At 39.6% G+C, this 21,753-nt stretch overlaps 1 protein-coding gene across 10 annotated transcripts in view; it reads left to right on the top strand.

Moving 5' to 3' along the window:
• LOC111246321 (high affinity nerve growth factor receptor-like) overlaps positions 1–21,753 on the top strand; it is a 94,879-nt gene that overhangs the window by 42,696 nt on the left and 30,430 nt on the right. For all 10 annotated transcript variants that reach the window (XR_015324985.1, XR_015324986.1, XM_086985323.1 and 7 more), the window contains 7 exons: positions 13,758–13,832; positions 14,637–14,708; positions 15,136–15,207; positions 15,473–15,684; positions 16,284–16,389; positions 17,157–17,237; positions 17,448–17,575. Coding sequence is in view for 8 of the 10 variants with exons in the window: in XM_086985320.1 (XP_086841446.1) it covers positions 13,758–13,832; positions 14,637–14,708; positions 15,136–15,207; positions 15,473–15,684; positions 16,284–16,389; positions 17,157–17,237; positions 17,448–17,575 (746 nt within the window). In the remaining 2 variants the exon portion in view is untranslated. The remainder of the gene's footprint in view (positions 1–13,757; positions 13,833–14,636; positions 14,709–15,135; positions 15,208–15,472; positions 15,685–16,283; positions 16,390–17,156; positions 17,238–17,447; positions 17,576–21,753) is intronic.

A 21,753-nucleotide genomic window follows, 5' to 3' on the forward strand; every position in this document is an offset into this window, starting at 1 on the left:
TTACCGTTCTAATGCTCCTGGAAAACAGCAAAAAAGAAACAACGCTACTTGAAAAACTCGACGGCTTGAACCTATGTAAATGTTGCAAAAACATAATGGTAAGTTCGTGGTGTTTAGACCTGGCCCGTAACAGCGCCCGACTATGCAGCCGAGAAACAAGGTCAATGTATCATCTACTTAGCCAATCCAAGTATCCAATAACTATTCAAAGGGTCGAATAGAGCATATTATAGTGTGTAGATACTGTATATTCCATGGCTCACTTACTAGTATTCACTCGGATCCATTGAGGTATTTCCCGTTGAAACAAGCCTACTGCAACATGCAATTTCTTCTTTAATATTATACTAGCACTTAGGTGCCGATCGTGTAGTACCGCTATGCAGCACGATCTGACCTAAATAGAGTTAGATGACAATGCATGATTACTAGCTTCTCCTTAGCCACACACGCGGTGGCTGCGCGACTCTATCATCGCTTTATTGAGACCCAGCATACGATAGTGGCCCAACTCCAAGATCCAAATCATATTGAATCGAACATAAACGTTATAGAATCGCCACGATAACACGTAGTATGATATCATGAATCATCCCAGTGACGCCGACGATAGCTGGGCTGCTGCTGCTGCTGCTGCTAGTAATGATGGCAACGTCTACGGCGGCGGCAATTGCAATCTGTATTTTTCCTTACCTTTGTTGAGACGTCTCTATTTACGTATATATACATACCGTGAGCGAATTTATTGATAGCGTAGGTGAACGTGTTGATGTATAATAGTTTTCAGATATAATTGCCTATCACGACAAGCACTGTAAAAGCGGAGAGAAATGCAGCCTTCGTCTGCGACTAAGTTGTTTGCTAGCTCAAGTGGGCTCTGCCATTGTTTGTGCCGTTACATACGAATCTACCGAGCGGCCACTGAACCGACGTGGGATGATATCCTGCCTCGGTCCAGCGTGACGTATCGTAATGAACACGACAATAATGAAAGCACACGGCCATACTTTGGCTGTCCGCTTGGAGAAGCCGTCGCCGTCTGCACCCTTAGAGCCTAAACGTATGCCAATTGCATTACGGAATGGCTGTGGCCTAGGTTCTGTGCGTAACGGCACGAGACCTTAGTACAAATACTCCAGCGCTTTCCTATCTCAGGGACATTGACACTTATTTTTTGGTCACTTGGGCGTTTGGGATTCGGGAGATAATGCTGCTTAGGGATGAATACGGAAACGGCGTTCAAGAATCGCATGACAAATGGGTGCGGGGCAAAAAACGTAAGAGAAACTATGCCCAATTATGGCCAGCTGGCAATCACATCGTATAGTCATAATCAGCGTAGGAGTTTGTATGAACTTTAATACATACCGTTGTGTAATAATGATAACTGTTTTGGGGATGAGACTAGCCTATTGACGAGGTGCTCTAAACGTCTATGTCATGTTCACGTACAGGCAGTAACCCAATATCATCGTGTTTGCCTGCCGTTTCCTTCCACCCTGAATGCCCGACGGATAGCTGTTGCTAGGGGCATTGAAGCAGTCAGACAAGCATTCAGATTGTCTTTCAAACAATTCGCTCAAAGCTTTACACGGATATAGTTTCTCAGGCTTAAATCGTCTATTGGATCTTAATAATACTGGCCTTGCCTTGCTATCTCCAAAATCTCAAGAATTATCACCCACTTTAGAAATTCGACAGCACAGGATGCAGCGGCTCTATGAACGCGTTTTTGGTAATGTTGATTCACGAAAAAGGCATCTCAGAGAAAATTCAGGGATTTTTTAGCTCGTCACCGTACGTTAAAACTAGCTCGAATTTTCTATATGACCTCTCAGCCACTGCAATTACAACTGAGGTAATCGACCTCGTTTATCTCGTTGTCAATGGAAGCTGCTGGGGCGACGGTGACAGCGGCAGCTGCAGTAGCACGTGTGGCAGAAATGGAGTGCCTCGTGTCCCAAAACTACTGCCATGGCGCCATGTGGGCTCAGACTACGTCCGTCTAAGTTTGCTTTTCATTAATTCTGCCCATGTTTAGCTACAACCATTTCGCTTTGCCCCATCGTTGACATGCTGCTTTTAATGTAGACCAGTTATTCATTATTGAGTTATTTATTTGGACTCCACTCTTACAGAACACAAACGCTTATGCTGCATGTCTCTGTGTCCGTGATGATATCACTGATATCCGCACTGATATCTTAATGCCGCAGGCTTGACTTCATTTACAAAGAAATGGCCTAGTGTCTAAGCAGCTAACCTTTCTTTTTACCTATTTATGAGTCATGAAAAAGCATCACGTTACGGTACATACTTTATATAGTCCTGATATCAGGTCGTGCCACGTGCCTTGACGGGAATCTGCACGAAACATTCAAAAATTTAAACAGCTAAGGTTATTGAATTTTGTCACCGGCTGTGTTATCTCATGTACACAGTTGAGAAGAATCTCTTATGATTTACTAGTCCGATTAATAGTAGTGGTAAATATATGTATGTACGTAGGATAAATAACGACGCTGTACAAAGGCCACAGTTCTATAGGCTTGGCATGTCCATAAATTATGGTGGTTCAGGAACAGAATAGGACTCAAAGGAAAGAGTTTCAGCTTCTTCAAGTTCAGTAATGCAGGCATTTTTCTGTTTATTTCAAATTTGATTCATTAAATAAAGCATCTTATTTTTAATACCACAATATACGACAAAAGATAAATAAAAAGCAACAGTTTGATAATCCTTTGTGACCTCATTGTCACAAAAATACACCTGTAAATCATTAACTTTTTATAAGCTCGAAAAAATATGTCACGAAATGGTCTTTAATCGATACCTAATACATTTATCATGCAGATGGAAGGAAATAGATGTCTAGATGGGCTAGCTGCGAAGGCCAAGCACGAAATGAGCCTAGAAACGTTTATCAGCAATAGGTTTTATTGTAAGTTAAAAAAAAGTTATTTTTCGATTAAAAAATGTTTTTCATAACATGTTGCCGGTATGCATAGCTTGCTTGAACTCATGTGCTTAACAAGCGCTCGTGAAATACGGAAGGCGCTACGGCACTGAGCCTAATAGGTAATAGGTAGGGCAGTGAATCTGTTGCTAATGTATTCTACTAGAATTAATTTTATTATGAGTTAGTTAAGATTCTTACATCGGTACAAAGCCGCCTTTGATCTATTTTTCGCGAGTTCGAGTTGCGCTCGTACCAAACTCATTCTGGACGTCATTTTATCTCCCAACTAATTTAGATTCGCTGCTGTGAGATCCCAGACACATCGGGTGAAAGTTCTCGTTTTTCCCGGAGCAGTTACACCGCTGTCTCGCGTTAGACTGAACTTTATGTAATCGTTTTGCGACAATAGGTCCGAATCTGTAAAGGGGCGTCACGTTACAGCGGAGTAGGTACGTTCAAATAAATTTAGGCCTACTTAATTAGCCTGCTTAGACTTCAGTAGAAGAGAGCCTTTAGCTAGGAGGTTATTGCTATGCAGATGGTTCAACATCATCCAGCGTTTCTACGTGGCGGCGGCGGCGGTGGTAAGAGGCGCCGTTAATTTCTCTTGTAAATTGAGCGTCTCTAACAAATAATGGATGTTGATTCCGAAAGCCGAGAATAATGAAAGTACAGACAGACGCAAATCTTTGTCAGTTATGCCGTAATAAAAATTAAGGCATCAACGCTCTCAAATATATTTTACTTAGTTTAATGTATCGGTGTCGATTCGATAGGTCCTGAACAACAATTGTCCTGTAATATGCCAAACCAAACCGATATGGGGGTTCATGTATTTAAAGCTTTAAAGTTGTTGGAGATTCACTGTTTGAGATACGAAGCAATGTTTCTGCATATCGTACGGACAACACAGATACAGCGCACACAGTATTGGGGTAGCAATGGGTTTTCAGATCGTTGTTTTTCGATGTAAAAAGGTCGTTCGTATGCAAAGGGTCCTCTCGTCCCTAAGATCAAAAGACGATCGTTTTTGCGGGCCTCCTCCGTTGTCTAAAGGAAATTTGTTGTTGTGCCTGATCACCTGTTCGCTGTTTACAATTTTATTGTCTATTTAATATAGTCGTTAGTAGTGGCTTTCCCGTTGTTACTGTTAATATATATACCATTGTAATCTGTTTTCACTGTGTTGTATTATAGGCGCACCCTGAAGCAGGTGCGCTCCGTGCAACAGAACGATAATCATTGATTGACTCGCGGGTGAAATCTCTGCGAGTGAGCAACTCAACTGAGTGACTGTTGATTTCTGTTGAACGACTACGGTTCTTCTTTTTTCATCGTGACGTTATTGCGTGAAGTCGTGCCGCGCGGCAACGTAACCATTCTGTTTGCATGGTCTTAACACTTGGGGTGGTAATAGGCACAAGCAGAAAGAAAAAAGAAATCAACAAAAAGAATGAAGATAAAGTAGAACTGTGACAGCGACGTCTTCCCGCGATCGAATTATCGGCTTCGTTTCGACGCGGTAGGTACACGCTTGAAGTACGCCTAGTTTCACTGAAAGTAAGCCACCTCTTGGCCGCTCTACGACAGCGCGTGCCTTGCTTGCCTGCTTGTTTTATTAGTCGGTCCTGTTGTCGCTATTACTGTCCCGCTTCTTTTGTTTCGGGTCGAACGGGCCGAAAGTACCAGGGTCCAGCATTGCCTTTCCTATTATTGCTCGCCGTTGCCCACCATCACATATACGTGCTAATATCGTACCCACGCGACTAACCGTCACTCCTGTAGATCTCAATTTTTCTCCGTTGTTGTCTTGACTAGTGCCACTGATTTTTTATGCCGTGAAACCTAGCGGTGTATATATATACATACATATATATACAAACTTTTAACAACAGCTCGCGACGCACATACCTGGTGTATACTCTATGTAAATGACGATTTTTAACAAAAAATCCATTTGAAAGTAGAAGTTGGGAGACATGAATACACAAGTGAATCAAGGGCGTTTTATAATTACCTATTAATCTGTAATCACTTCAACGCAATCTTGGAGAAACCAGCGCACGGGGTTATAATATGCTATTTATAGTTTGAAAAATAGTCCAGCTTTAAACTAATTTTAATCTACTACTAAATACTCTTATTTGTAAATTGTATGTTTATAGCTTTGCTAACTTCTTAGTAGTATATAAATGTTAGTTGAATTTCCTGAGGAGGAAGAACCCTTGTTCAGCAAAGTTCGTAATGATGGTGTTATTACGCTTTGATGTTTTTATGTTTTCTATTATTCTTGTCTCTGCTGCTTTTTCTAGCCGACAGTGTACAAACAGACATTACACAAAATACTTAAGAAATTATCATACTCTGCTATATATGTTCCGATATATTCGTGAGCGCGTGAGCTAATACGCTTCTATAGGGCAGTGATATCCTTAGGGGGATTCTAATCCAAATTATCCTTTAAGTCTTATTGATAAACGATACAAAGCATATTTGATGAATATTGGGTTATGTAACTAAACACAGTACTAAATAAATCAAGCATTAGCATCATTTTGTCATACCCATCGTTTTCATTTGACTACTCATTTAGTATCTAGCGCTTATTGAGCACAGCTTTGTTATTTATAATATATAGCTCCCACCAGGCCTTGGCAAATTCTGACCATTTCATTTTATTGAAGTCTATCTTCAGAAAATTAGAACTTCTAAGATAAGTTCTAATTTTCTGAAGTCTTACTTTTCTGCTTCGATTTAATAGCTGTCTATTTAGAAAAAAAGAACCTAGGCGGATAGTATGCACAATATAATAACACTCATTACGTGGGAGCGGTGCGGGTTGGCTGACCCAATAGAAGCAGCCAAGAGTGTAGACAAGAAAAAAAATTATGGGTTAGTTAAGTTGTTATACCAATTGGATAACGGGAGTAAGTGAAAATCTCTTTAGAATTACAACAGTGTCCAAATGATATCTCTAGCAATGTATATATTTAGTCCTTGTGATAGCGCGGTGGGTAACGTGTTTATCTGCCAAATTTAAGGATACTTAGTGGTCTGGACTCGAGTTCAGGCGTAGACACATTTTGTTTCATGTTAACAGCCACCCGTCCAAACGTAAGATACGCGCGAGTAAAATTTATTAACATCTCTGTCTCTCTAGATTTTCTACCTACGAACTTTTGCCATAGTTCCGCCATAAACCACGGGGCTGTTTACCAGCATGGTCGTCACACAACATAAATAATAATAATATAATAAATACTTTATAGCAGATTCGCTATTCATTGCCAACCCCTTTAGCGGATGACAGGCTTAGTTTCAGTTAAGGGAATTACAGCCGCTGTACACAGGAGACAATAGAAGGGTAAGCTGGCAAAACGGTCAGTGCTAATAAGAAGCATTACTAGCATTTCTGGCATCATATTCGCCAGTTATTGTAATGTTGTTGTTGTTGCTATTGTTTATTGATTGTATTGATAATTTGTTGCTGCGGACGGCACTCTGGTAAATTGGGTACGTTCAAGGGACAGTTGCAGGTCATGGAGTAACGAAAATCGGCTGAGCGTACCCATTGATGTAAGGTTTGTTAATAGTAACGATTAAGTAGTATAGTGCTAATTCTGGGGGTTAATAGTTGCAGGGGTAGCGATGCCTAACGGCAATGCTAGCGTAAAGCTCGAAGCTTTATTTATTAGTATCAAGGTTAGCCCAGCTTGTATGTGTGAATATATGTGTACTCAGTCATTGATTTAATAAAACCTAAAAATAGCTACTTCGTAGGCCTCTATTAGAGTGTCAAATGTCGGCTTTAGATACAGAAGAAATTTGTTCAAAGTCTAGAGGCCTGATATGTAAAAACCGAATTATCTTGAAACAGGATAATACGATCGTGGACTTTTGGGCACATTCTGTATTTCTGTATTTATAGTTACGGCTTACAAAATCAGTTAATGTCTTATAGGGCTGTAAAGGTCAATGTAAAAACCGGAATGACATATAGAATTTGCTACAAAAAGGGTATAAGTGATGATGCCAGAAAGCTGAAACGTTTCTATTTTGCCAATGATTTAATATCTAACTAAGACGATGTATGATTTACTCAACCAAGTAAGAACTGCTTGTTTGTACAGCATAGGACCGCTTTCTGGACCCACGGTAACAACGGCTGCAGTGGAGAAGGACATCCACTGAGAACAGCGGACGCCCTATCCACAGGACTGAGTGCAGAATATCGTGATTAAGTTATCGCCGTCCCAAATACTCCCTTGTTTTCTTTATAAGTACATAAAAATGATCATAAGAATTAGGTTATAGCTATGATTATTATTAATAATGTCATATGTCAAAGGCTCGACAATCTTGGAGAGGAACTTTCTATTTCCATCGAATTAACGCTACGAAGCGAAGATTTGGTCATTACTGCGTTATGCCTACGCCTACGCCTAGTTATGGTAAAATTATAAGCCTCTCCTTTTTGAAACTCAACATTACTATTGAACAATATCGAACGCATTTTAAGGTATACCAACAATAACAAAAGCTTAACGGATGAGTGAAGCGTCAATCGTCAAATTAATCCGAAACATCTACTGATAGTCTTTTTCTACCTATCCCCAATTGTGCCCGGTCACAATGACCGTTTGAGAAAAGAGCCAATGTTTCATTTTCGTTTGCGTAAGGTTCGAAGATGATGTAATAGTATTTGAACGTGTGAAAACGGCCAAATTAATCGTTTATACTTGGCGTGGTGTCGAAGCACATTAAACATCTTCCCACGCTGTTGTCTAAACCAGCTAACTATATGGGACGCAGATTATAAGTTAAGCAAGCTGTTACGAACTTCGATCCATCAGTTTTGTATCGATGCCTGCCAAGGGCAGCTCGTCTGTTCGACGGCCTGAACGTATTCACAATTATAGCGATCAGAGAAGTGTCGCTGCTGCACTATTCTGCAAGATAAACGAGCTAAACAAATATAGCTTAGGCTCTGCAAATCTTCTGTTCGTCTTCTCCTCCTTTAAGCGTCGCTTTGGGCTGGAGCTAAATGCAAATAAATATACATGACTGGCTATAAAAATATTATATATATAACTATCTGACATCGGCATATCAAAGAACTCCGTATCCTTCCCAGACTAAGCAGTGTCAACCGTATCAGGGACTTAAGCAAGGTAGGGGTATCACGACGATGATCGTATGTCGAAATAATTTTTCTCTAGCTCGTTCTGAAGGAGCAGATATACGCCTAGACATTTCACGGCCGGAAGTCTTTGAAGCCATTGTCTGTTTCAACATTGGGTTTAAGTTGATCCTAGCTTTTGAGCATGATTCATCCGCATAGAATAGATGAATTTAACGATAACTTGTCAAATGTTTTTACGTTCATGCTAGTTCGCAGAGAAATAGTCATTGTTCTGAAAGGATGGTTTTGGGGTAATTTTCAGCTATTTTCGAGAGGGGTTTGTGGAATAAAATAGAATCGTCGTTGGGGTATCATTGGCGGGAGTTGAGTACGTGAATTCTAATATAGGCTAGCCCTTTTCGCTACACACTATACTAATAAGAATAGCTATATTGTTCCAGCAGTTCTACTATATCAGCTATAGTACACAGGTGTTGTTTCGATAACGTATGGTGGAAACCTATTGGGCAAATTGGGCAGTGGTGTTAGACGAGTCAATCGAATTTATTCTATCTCCAGCACCCTTTTACAGTGAGTGAATGAACGGCACCACCGCTAGACATTTAATCAAACGGCTGCATGACCAAAATGTGTTTCTTTTCAGATTTGAACCTAGACCACCACGTGTCTATCACAATGTCACCGAAATACGAAACTACGGAGACATGTTACCATATCTAGAAATACTCGATACGTTTTCCGTCCATTAGACGGAACTTTTCCCGGCCATCATTGCTGCCTGCACATTTAAGAGCAGATGTAGACATTGCCTTGCAAACTAAGCACTTCAAGAGTATTCACGCATGCATCTTCATAATGCCTAGCACGTTCGTATACCCTTTGTCCACAGCAGTCTCAAGGATTCCTCTTGAATGGGCTGTTACTGTTGCTATTGAAGAACATGTGACTTTTATTTCGAATATGCCTAAGGTCATTCCTCCAAACGAGAGATTTGGGGTTCGGATCAAATCAAGGAGAAGCTATAAGGGCTGCGAACCTTGTATCTGTTTCCTAGAGGTTTGCAGCAGTGTTGGTCAGTGGTAAAGGAAGGCTCTTTTTTAATGGATGTTTGCTCCTTGTAGAAGTGCTGGCTTCAGCCAACTGTTTACCCTGATATGTTATTGTGACCAGACACCTTTTGGGGGTACATTTATTAGATTGCAAGACGATGGCTGAAACAGCTACTTATTAGCAAATATATGCTTTAGTAAAGGGTCGTATTTTGACAATTTTACTAGGATTGTATACGTCTACGAAATGGTCCAATCCCGCTATTCTACATTGACGCCTCAATTTTATCAAACACCTTACGTCGTCACTAGAATATCTAAATGCCGCTACATGTATTCAGCAGTTAAAGCGTTTCGCTTATTAGAAGAAAACATCTACATAGATTTACTAATAATAATAAATAGATTTCAGAAATTTCCTGAACGTCTCCTAATTGCTTGACTAGGTAAGTGCTATGCTCTTTAGATTTTTCGTGGCCTTTATTTTTTCATGTTCAGCCAACAGACAGAATCTAGGGAGACGATTCATTAATGGCGTTGTTTTCAAGTCGCTTGTCCTTTAAAACGGAATGCGTCGACGTAAATCGTCCGGAACAAAGTCTGTATCATAAACTAGACGTATGTTGAAAATCCGCCTACGTACAAACGTTTGTTTTTCTAGAAGCTACACTTGAGCGTTTTTTTAGCCTATAAAAATAGTCGAGTCACTGTGTCAGTGGATCAGTTCATTGTATACATAGACTATGACCTTACGTTAGTAGACCCTTAAAGTCTACAGTAAGGTACCCGTTTTAAAGTTTACCAAATCCATTATATTGTTTATATTGAAATTTATCCCTTACTTCACTGTTAATGTCAAAAAACATTACCATAGTATTATAATATCGATTTTGGATAAAAATGATTTTTTTCTGCCGTGCGGACAAGCTGATGCATACGATGAAGCCATTAAGAACGACACTTCATAATAGGGACCCAGTTATCTATAATATATTCTCCGGCGCATGCAGAGGACCCACAATGACGGTGTGATTAATTCATATTTGCAGAGAAAGCTTTAAAGGTAGCTCGGTAAATCAGCCGCTGTGTATATAGTTTTTCGGTGATCTGATTCAGATGTAGGAAATTGGCACAAGCGAATTCAACACGGACATAAACAGTGTAACAAACGAAAATCGGGTCCAGTTTCAGGCCTACTGCTAAATCTATTGAACAAATCGCAAAGGTAAAGGTGGCCGAAATGATCCTTCGATTGGCCTGATTTAATAGAATGCATATTTTTAAGACTGTCTTCAACAGTTCATTCGAAGTTAAGCAAAGAGTACAAGACAAATATTTCTTGAAGGCCATTAAACGTGATTTTTCGAGACAACAAAAGGATGATCCGAAACAAAATGGAGACCATTTTTTTCTAGTAGGACGAATTAATAACAGGTCACTAACGGTGGCATTCGTGATGGGTCTCGGTGGGGCGGCCACCTATTGCGAAGGCAACCAACTGAAAACGTTCAACCCGCGATTGCTGGTGCTGCGGCTGCCACTGCTAAGGGTCATCACCGCGCTGTTTTGAAATAACAGAAATCACGTTTACCCTAACTAAGTATAATGTTGCATGCCGGCTGAATTTTTTAATTTTCGAGTTGTTCAGTCGTACACACACAATGGTCGCAATAAGAGAATTAATACTGACATCACCAGTACTGCTAGATAGCTTTTCGTAGCCATCAATGCCACTATCATAAGGCTCTGATATGGGTCTTCTGTATAGTGACGGGGGAGCAAGGGTGTAAGCGTGCAGACTTTTTTTTTTATCAAGCGTCGTATTTGTAACAGAAATAATCGCCAACCATATAACTCTGACTAATGGGTTTCCTTCGGGCTCCAATCGTAGCTTTGCTACCTTTCCCTTGACATAACAACAGGCACAATAAGCTATAGGCACAACACAAAGGTCAAGCGTGGTCAGCGGTGAAGCAAACAAGTATCCGGTGGGATGTTGGCGACGTCACGAGCTTAGAAGAGCGACCAAAGATAGGCGAACAGGCAGACTGAGGCAGTTTCAGCACGCCAACACGTCAGCGCGTTTGTACGTTTGGCTAGCGGCCGCTAACCTTCAACATGTTAGGGCCTTCATTGGGTTTAGGTAGAAAGCGAATGTATGTATACTCTCGTGTAGAAAATGGCCGCTTTTGCACTGGTACAGACAAATGAATGACTGCCCGCTGCGCATCCCCTTCAAGCTACGTGATCTTAGCTCAATATTTTGCAGATGTAGAAAATAGGCTGCCTCAAATAGGATACATATGACAAGTAGAGCTTGTACACATGCATATATACTATACTTGAAGCGACCTATTTCAACATATATTATGAGGTAAACCTGTCCTTCATGTACACCTATTGTAATCCGAAGCAGGCTGCGTATCATCGGGTTCTTTGAAGAAAAACATCCAACGGCAGAGATACAAAACTGAATCATTGGTCTGATGCAGTCTTACTCAAATCTATTCTGGAGTTCCTCAAGATGCGATTTTTATATTTAGCAAGTGTCAAACAAACTGCTTGTTAAAACCGTACTCATAAAGGTGAACATATCTTTCAAAGATATATATTCTAGCAAAAAATAATGGAACGGTTTCATTGAACCCCATATTATTTAAAAACAAAAATATAGAAAGCCATATTCTAGTCATACATCGGGTTTTAGTGTCCAATGGAACATTTCAGTCCAGTTCCTTCCCACTAACATACTTTGGCTGTTGTGCTCCAAAGTGATTTCTAGTCATGTCTGAAATAGTCGTGAGTTACCAGGATATTGGCCGAGGTGGCCTAGACACTCGCATCTTTGCATGAACCAGAAACCAATTATACTAACTGTCAAACAGTCTCGCAGGCTCGCTACATAATGGCAAAAGGGTGCAAACATCGAATGAAGTAATACATAGTAGTAGTTGTAGAACTATTTTTATTATTCTTATTATTATTAGAAAGGCCTATCGGTCGCGTAGCACGGGCCGACACGCTAGAATAAATGTAACGACAGCGATGTACCTACTTAGCGAAGCCAGGTGTGTCAAGGGCCACCGCCGAACGAATTCGGCCTGATATTTCGGAGTACTTACGGGAGATACATGAGCCAGCTTAGATAAATAGCTAAACGAGTTGATGGAAGCTTTGCCTTTGCATTTTTACCTCCAGCTATGCAAATGCTTAGCTATATTTAAAGATGGCGACTACGTGTGGGTGTGGGTGTGCGTGTGCGTGTGTGTACTGTACAAGCAGACATGTATGGGCAGCATACATGTGTGAAACAGGGCGCCGTTCATGCTTGGCCAGATAGCGTTTGCTAGGTAGAAGCGGCGGCAACGAGCTAGCAACAACGCAAAGCAGGTTAGATGGGGGATTGATTTTTTATGAGTTACAAATGTCGATGAGTCGTTGTGCCGCTAGACGGCTGACGTTCAGCCCCGCCGAAATGACTAGCAGTCAACTCCATCGCAATGCTAGCAATTGTGAAGCCCTTGAAGAACGAACATCAAACACCTATTTGCACGAATGAACGGGCAAACCGGCCAGAAAAGGACTGAAAGACTCCTATTCTCTCAACGATTCGATTCTTATGCTGAATACAAAGTGTATAAGCAGCAGCAGCAGCAGCACAAGATCGATATCCGATCACGCCCAAGACTTATCAGATCAATAGACCAACCAGAAGGTAATGCGTCGAGTCTTTGGAAATATCCGCACGCACTGTCGTCTAACAGAAGAGGTTTTCCTCTGTGAAAAAGGGAACACTCAGAACCTGCCACTCTGTCTTACAGCCCTTAACGGCTCTCACTAAACGTTCACAGTTCCACCTCTCTGTATGACGAGTGCAAGCAGTTTACTTTTTGGATAAAACACAAACATACTCTATTAGGAATCGTATCTATCGTATGCTATTGGGTGACAAACAGCGAATATCTAGTTAAAACGTAAAAAATTACTAAAAAAAAAGCCAAAAAACGATTGTTGCCCAATGGCTAATTTCTGTCCATGGATTCCACTTTCCGAACTCCAATACCTTCACTCACTATAGAGATTTTTACGTCAATTAACGTATATAATACTTTAAACCTATATACAAAATTAATAGATTTTTCATAAGAATACGCGCCTTATATAACTTCAGCTTGCTCAATTATAGATATATTTATGCTAATGCAGAAAGTAACATTTCAGGCTATATATAATCAGAAACGACCTAATCATAGCAGTTATCTTGGTGACTATCGGATCGTTATCGTCCATTTCTTTAGTAACTGGTAATACCGCACTGAAAAATTATCTTGGTGAATTAATAAGTTAACCAACTTAATTATATAATACTATATAATAAATTATATATCAAGTCTGTCGAAAAGAACAAGATTTTCAAAGTGGTACCACTTACAATACTAGGGGGTAGCAAGTGGCTAACTTTTCCATCACTAGCATGACCAGAAATAAGCGTTTGAAACTTTTGTTGATACCTGCGCACAAGCTATTAACGAGTATGAATTGCAACAGATATATACATATATAGTTGGAACTTAAACTACTATTCTTTTTCTCTTTTCCATTACAGTAAAATGCATGGCCTCAGAAACTTCACACATTTAACACCGGAACAACTTGCGAATTTCACGCAGCTCGCTCAAATGTAAGTTAAGGTTTTATAGTGTTACGCCAGCAGTCCAGCATTCGTATCGAATAGCTATAATAATTTTCATAAAATCTATTTAAATCAATAAAAGTTAGACTAAATATTATATCCCGATATTATTTTTGCTCATAGGGCAGGCACGCGTGTGTGCCAATAGGGTAGATAATACATGAAAATAAACGACTGAAATTGTTGTATAAGTTACATATTTTGTTTAGCATTTGTCTTGAATATATTATTTTTTGTGTTGCTAAGGGGTCTGTTGGGTCTCTAGGTATTTTTCTAGAAATTTTAAAATCGTCAATAAACTTTTTATTAATGCATTCAAATCTAGTTACCTACGTAAGTATGTTTAATTGTGTAATAACAGTTCCGACGTTACGTGGAATAAACGTAACGAGCCAAAGCAGACCGTCGTATAGAACCCGCTAGGGGAGTAAACAGCTTATAGAGGCTTTTACAAATGAGAAGCTTTGTCTAATTGCCCTGAGTTAACATTTTGCAATGTAATTGTTTTATACCGGCGGCAACCGAAAGGGTCGTTACGTCAGAAAGATTCTCTGCAGAAACAATATTACTGACTTTGAGACAATTTATAGATTGAATCTATATCTTGATTTACCTGCTAGCTGTCGATAGTTTTTTTTAAGATTTTTTATTTGACGGAAAGAATCTCAAGAAAAGGTCCCGTAGTGCAATTGATTTTACTAATTTTCCGTTTTATTCCATATTTGCATATGTGCACTAGTTTTGCGTTACTTCCTAATTTAATTGTATTTATTTATTTATAAAAATTTGCAGTGAAATCAGTGACAGCGGCCTCAAATACGTCCACGAACAGGCCTTCGTCGCCAATAAGAAGTTAAATGAAATGTAAGTATCTAACTTCCATCAAACATAATATTCGAAACTCGTATCAGTCATATTTCACAGTGTGTCTATAATATACCCTTTAATAGAAGATCCTAGTAAAATCGTCAATGAAATGCTTATTTATCTCACAGTAATAATAAAAATAATAATGGTAAGTCTATTGCAATATTGAGTTACGCTATGCCTTAAAGTTTGTACCGTGATTAAGCACAAACTAGAGTAGTCAATAATTTTTTTTCCTGGATGTTCTATATGTTTACTTATCGGAAATATTGAATTTTTCGAACTTAAGAAAAACGTATTACTTTAGAGTAAATCTGCTAGCGATAATTCTGAGAAGAACTTTTACATATAGGCCATGTATAATATACCAGTGTATTTTTTTGCAAAACTGAAAACCTTACGACACAGACCGTTTACTTTTCAGACGTCTGCCTGGAAACATGTTGGAATTTTTTCCCTGGCAGACCGTTTTCAACCGCCAGACCATTACCAAACTGTAAGCCCAGGCCCTTACATTATCTCTAGTTACCGCAAAAAAATTCTCTGTTAAAAAAATTCAAACGATCAGAGCTTACTACTACTATCCATATAACCACTCATATTGAAAATTCTGTTGCTCGCTGATGAACACGAGCGGTTGCTTGCAATTCACTGTTTCAGTTACGCAACAAATAAGATTTGCGGGCCCGAATAAATATCACTGATTTACTGATGTATACGGTACCCCTTTTCCCATCTCTCCCTTTTCCATTGATTGACAGTATTCTTCAAAGAAACCCACTGCGATGTAATTGTAGCGTGGCATTTCTGCGTCAGGGACCAGATGGGCTATCTTCGATGGTGCCTTGGTTGGCAGTCACTGACGGGACCGTGGGCGATGATCAGCTTCGCTGCCGGAAAGATCCTTCGCTAATGTCTGACAGCGAACACACAAGACTCAGTGACCTGGCTTATGACGAAGATAATATATGCGGTTAGTTCAACTCATTCATTGACAGGATCATTCTCTTACCTATACGAGGTAACGTAGAGGCAAAAAAGTACGACTTCCAACTGCGAACTCTACTATATTCGTTATGAGACAATCCACTCATCCAGGCTGTAATCCTGGAAAAAAACCGTGTATCCTGTTTATCTGCTACACAATCATGCCTAGTATGAGATTAAATGGGAAATTGGGCGTTCTCTACCTTGAGTTTGTACATTAGCATTGAAGAACATCATATCTCAATCAACGGAATAATATTGTTCTAATTTATTTGCTCCAGGCAGATAGTGTTCCTCATGGGAATAAGTATGGGAATGATCTTTTAATCAGTGGAACACCAGAGGGCAGAAAAACTGCCTTATTTATCGTCCTAAGGTGCTTCTCTGCGTGGGATTAATCGTGGAATATTGTTATTAAGTTCTATAGTTTGGGCGAAAGGGTCTATTTTAAATCAGATACTTTCTACCACTCGTACCGATATAGATAGTATCAGTGATAAAATAGACTCGATCTTCAACGGTGGCGGTTCTCTAGATTCTTGTCGCTGTATGATCTTATGGCATCGATTGGTTTTCTATTTACAGAGCCTCCAAACATCACCTATGTGAGTCCAACTGCAAAAGCACAACAGGAGAATGAAACACTGCGCTTCGAGTGTTCCGCCGTCGGAACTCCCACGCCTGATCTCAAGTAAGGATGAGAAAATTCTGTCAAATTATTGTCGCACACATATATGTGTGTATACGATAGATATACATGTATGTGTATACATATACACATACATGTATGTATATCCATCGTTATGCAGATCGCTCATTGTATCTCTGACTCCAGGTGGTTTATCACAAATTATCTACATTAGACAGGAAAATAAGATTGAACTTGAAAAGATGCTCTTGTTAACGATTTTTTTTCATAGTAGATTTGTATGCCCATCCATTTGTGCTATCAACTCTCCCCCTGCAAATGAACTATTTTGCTTAATAGTCTTCCTCTATAGATTAACAATGGTTTGATGCGGTGTGAAAACACAGCTTCGTGCTGACAAGGGTCTTGGGAAGTCAGGAGAGTTCAGGCGGCTTTACTGGCGCCTAGATCCGCTAGATAAGCCTATCAGTTTGGGAAAACACTTAAAGGATCGCACTGCACTTCGTCATAGTTACATCTGCCCCTTGATGGCAAATATCAAACATGATTTCAATCAATGTCACCTGCCTCCGAAGAACAAATAAACACCGCTAAGTGCGTGCAGAACCAGTAAAGATTACTGAAATATTTTGGATTTCGATAACGAATTCTACGTTTCGAAACGTTATAATTCACCTTCTCAGTTCCCGTAAGGCCTATCAAAAAAACGCATTAAGAAGCCCATAGGAAACAATGGTTACTCGAAGAAAAAAGCATCAATGCAAAAGGGCATTCGGCTATTTACGTGTTTGCAAATAACATGTTTACAGGTGGCAATGGGCAGATGGTTTCGCGAGACCTGACTATGTCCTCAACATGTCGAATGACTGCTCGAGCAAGATCGATAAGAGGTGAATTAATTTTATCAATGTTAATTATAATGTAGTGTAAAGAAAAAAAGATAATAACATTAAGTTCCTGCAACAAATTGTAACCGTGAAAATCTGTAAATACATATTTTTAAAGCGCAACATTCCGTTAAGTTAAATTGACCGCCTAATGGCTAACAGGCATCAATAACCGTTCAACTTCTCCATTTACTTTTGTGTTGACCTTTACAGTCCGTTTCGGAAAATTCAATGCAGTCGGCTGACGTTAAGGGCCTCTGTACGAATGAACCAGGCTCTATTGTGTATCGCTGAAAACGTCGTATATGGCCACATGAAGCCCATCAATGTTACGGTATTCGGTTAGTAGGCTAAATGATGCTGGTGAAATTTGCTTGTTACATAAACAGTGTATTTTTGTTTGTTTTGCTTTAAACCAGCAGCGCCTTTAAGTCTAGTAGATAAAAGCTTTACTTGTCATAGAAGAGTACAATAAGTGATGAAACTAGGCTTTTTTTTTTTTCTTTTCTATCTGATCACGATCAACATCTATTTAAAATGACGCTTTCATTAAATTAATAAAAATCAAAGGTAAGTCAGATAGCAATATAATAAAGTTACGGTTGGGGACTAATCGATCGCACAGAACTACTTCGATTTAGCCAAGGACCATCACCTGCGAAGGAGTAATACAAATTGAAACCGCTAGACCGTTCCAACCGAATGAGGAGAAGCCAATTATACCGATTTATACGAGATTTGCCGATTTGCTAACTAACTGTCTAAAGCATAGAACAAGTTCTATGTGTATAACAACGTTTGATAAGTTTACATTAATAAAATCGTCGATTTTGGCAGATGAAGAACTACTGGAAACAACTGCTGGAAGAAGCTAGCGGAAACCCTATTATCTTGTGTCTACTTTTATAATCATAAGGTAGCAGTGAGTACCTTTTGGTGATATCAGAAACAAATGAACGTTTACTTCGTCAGCAGCTGGACATTTATGCTTATCTTGTCCAATCGATAGCTATGCTTCAGCGAATTAGGCATGTGGTATGTAATACATGAGCGTCCCCTGCTTATGCCGATCATTATATAATTCAAGGTCAATGTTCAAAAATCCGAATTGCTAAAATTACTGCTAAGTGTGTGATTATGTCTGATAGATATATATATATATACCGCCATCTTGACGCCGCGGCAAGTTTAGAAAAGAACTATCGAATAATAAGGCTCAATGTATCCAAAATAGGCTAGGCAAGAGTAATAACCCTTTGAAATATTATTATCATATCTAATTATAGATTGTTGGATACTTTGTTTATTACCTAAAGAGACTGTTTCCTCATCATTACCTCCGCAACGCTCACGGCGTCCATACTGCACAACTCAGTGTACCCCATTGTTAGTACCGTTGAGAAACAACCACTAGTTATCAGAAAATAAATACAAGTAGAGTTTTTCAAGTGTAGAATATATTGATTGCATTATATCATACACAATTTCTGTGTGTAATAGAGAGATTTTGCAACATGAAATGTTACGCGTGGTAGAGTACGGATGGCTTTAGACGGTTGGGAATTTGGGGAAATTATTTACACTGCGTATCAATATGGTCCATTAAGATGGCTGGCAGCATTTGTCAAAATCAAGCGTCGTCAACATGTCACAAAACGACTAGCCTATAATGTACCGGTTGGCTTTATACTATAAGCTCATAACGACAGATCAGGCAAACGGATCCAGCGCACTAGCGACATGATCACGTTCTACCATGCTCAGTCCATAGCTCGTCGTACGCCTTTTGTCGTTCTGCATTTAGATAATTTCACACCGCTGCCGTAATAATCGTCAGCGAACCTTGTCTTTGATTTTGCTTTAGTTCTTACCCTGCGCACATTTCTGCACCAACGAAAAACTCTTAGCAAAGTTTTAGCGGATAAACAACGTCGGTGCCGCGGTCAGTTTCGTAATTTAGATAAATACACGAATGATATTTATTGCCCAGAATCTATAAGGAAAACGGATGTGATTTATGTGGGGAATTCTTACGGATGACTTTTATGACCCCATCAATAAATTTATCGGTAGGAAAGCGTGCTGTTTTACGCCTACAATTTCGAAAATCAAATTTATTCCTCGATTTTGTTTTCAAAACATCATTGTGTCCCAATTTCAATAACTACGAAATATTCTAAACAAGTAACTCACGTAATTCGAAAAGCTGACGGACGTATTAACAGCATTTTAAAACGGTTCATACATAGTCAAAATTGCTTGCTTCTTAGCTACTCGTCAACATAGCCGGTGCCCACGGAATCAAAAATCAAATGTTCCCGGGAAAAACTTGCGCTTAGAGGTCATTGCAGTGAAGTTACGAGGCTAACAAGTAAAGGACCATATAGACTATTTGTGGATCTGGAAAAGAAGCGCGCCTTTCAAATGGTTTGTTTATAGTTAATTGCTTACAATTGTTTGCCACGATTTCTTCATAGCTGTAAATTGCAATATACTTTTCAACAAAGCATGTATATATGTTGGCTCAATAGGTGTCTGGAAGCTATAAAGAAGTGGTTTTCGCTTACTTATACCAAGAATATCCAATCGTTGTCATATATGTGCAAATCAGATTAGGCTTGCTGTCTGCAACGTTGAGATTTCCATGAGCTAAATGACTGGCGAAGCATTTCAACAAAGGGTTTTGGAAATAAAAGAGGGGGGGGGGGGGGTAAAAAAAACACGGCACAAAGGGAAAAACAACCAATGATCAAAATAGGTAAACGTCTATCTGATGGCAGATGAAACTCCGCTTGATAGAACCAGAGAGCGCCGTTTTTCTCTTACAAGATCAGGAAGAAGGAAGGAAAGAAGAAGGGACGCCCGCTCCTAGCAACACCTGGTCAGAGACAAACAATCCAAATCGGCTCTATCGAGGTAATATTGACTTATCAAAACGTATTCACCATATTTCTAGCTAAATCGCTTCAAGATCATAGATTTCAGGTAATATCGGTCATATCGGATCAGCCTTTATGCCACTTGAAAGTTAAGATTTGGCTGTAGCAAATATTGTTGCATCGCCTTCATTATAATCTAATAGAATAGAAAAAGTTCGCTAGATTTTACGGTTTTATTACGATAAAGACACGACTGCTGTCCAGGCCCGCCAACAAATTTGTGCTGTTTGTGCTCGAAATGAGTTATCGAAACAAATGGCCAAAAAAAAAGATCTTTCCTTTTGCTCTGAAAGCCTTTGTCTAGAAGCTGCTTTTCGTAATGGTCGGCCAACTATAGACAAAGTCGGTGAAATTATTACGGCAGCTACGGAAGTGGATCAAGGAATTAGAAGCCTATTTCCAAACGGTTCTAAACAACTTGAGGAGGAGAGTTGGCTACTAGAAGAAGCTCGATGTTTGGGTGGCACACGAATTGACGCAAACAGGTCCCCTTGATCGTATTTTCGTCTCCAAAACACTACCAAAAAGAAACAAAACTGAGCCATTTGTGAAGCGGGTAGCAGTTAGAAAAACGGTCCACATTTACAATAATGTGCAAGTAAAAAAGCGAGCCCCACAATCTGTGGCAAAGCCCAGGCTGACGCCAAATGCTATACGTTTAATGGGATTAGAAAGGAATCGTGCATTACGAATTGCGCGCCTGGGTTGAGAAACAGTGATTCAGACCTTTACTGTAAACGACCAGCGGGATTATGACGAGCCATTGAAAATGTTGGCTAGTGAACAGAAGGAGCGTCGTGTGCCAGTATGACGATGTCCGAACCGTATACACTTTCAGCTGTTCGGTAAAAATTAGAAAATTTTGAATGGGAAAATTAAATGTATCCACCGTATAAACTAGATCTTGTACCATTGGGCCATAGTTCATTTCGGTCTCCGCAGAGCTCCCTCAATGGTATTAATTTAGTTTCAACGAAAAGATGCAAAAATCACTTGTCGCAATTTTCTGCCCCGGAATCGCAAAAGTTTTATAGTGACAAGATCATTGTGCTGGCAGAAAAATGGCAGAAGTTGATGTTGTTTTCAAATATAACAAGTATTTGCTTCAATTTTGGTTTAAAAACGGTCATTACTTTTTTTTAACAGCCCAATATATTAAAGCTTTGATAAGCGGGACAGCAGGTCTTGGCGCATTTTTATACAGGATGGGTCCGCAGGACACGTCGTACTCGATTCAATGCTGTATTTTAGTACTTGGACTTTGTATCGACATGATCTGGATGAGGGACGATAATATCTGATAAAGAATATGAACGGAAAGAATACAGGTATATGACAACCAGATATTTTCCGGCTTTTCTTTTGTACAGGACCACGGTTGGTCACAGTAACTGATAAGCGACATCTAGCAAAATTCATCCTTCTTCGCAATTGCGTCTGTAGAGATGCCTCGTTCACATTCAAAGCAAAATATAAGAAGGAAATAAAAATGCTTTTTCGGAGAAAGGGTTGTCATTAGTCAGCATTGTAAATGCGTTAAGCATCGGTGTCTACAAGTCGTAACAGCACGACAAATACGT

This window comes from Varroa destructor, unplaced genomic scaffold (genome assembly GCF_002443255.2).
Source record: "Varroa destructor unplaced genomic scaffold, Vdes_3.0 BEIS01000003.1, whole genome shotgun sequence".
Lineage (NCBI taxonomy): Eukaryota > Metazoa > Arthropoda > Arachnida > Mesostigmata > Varroidae > Varroa > Varroa destructor.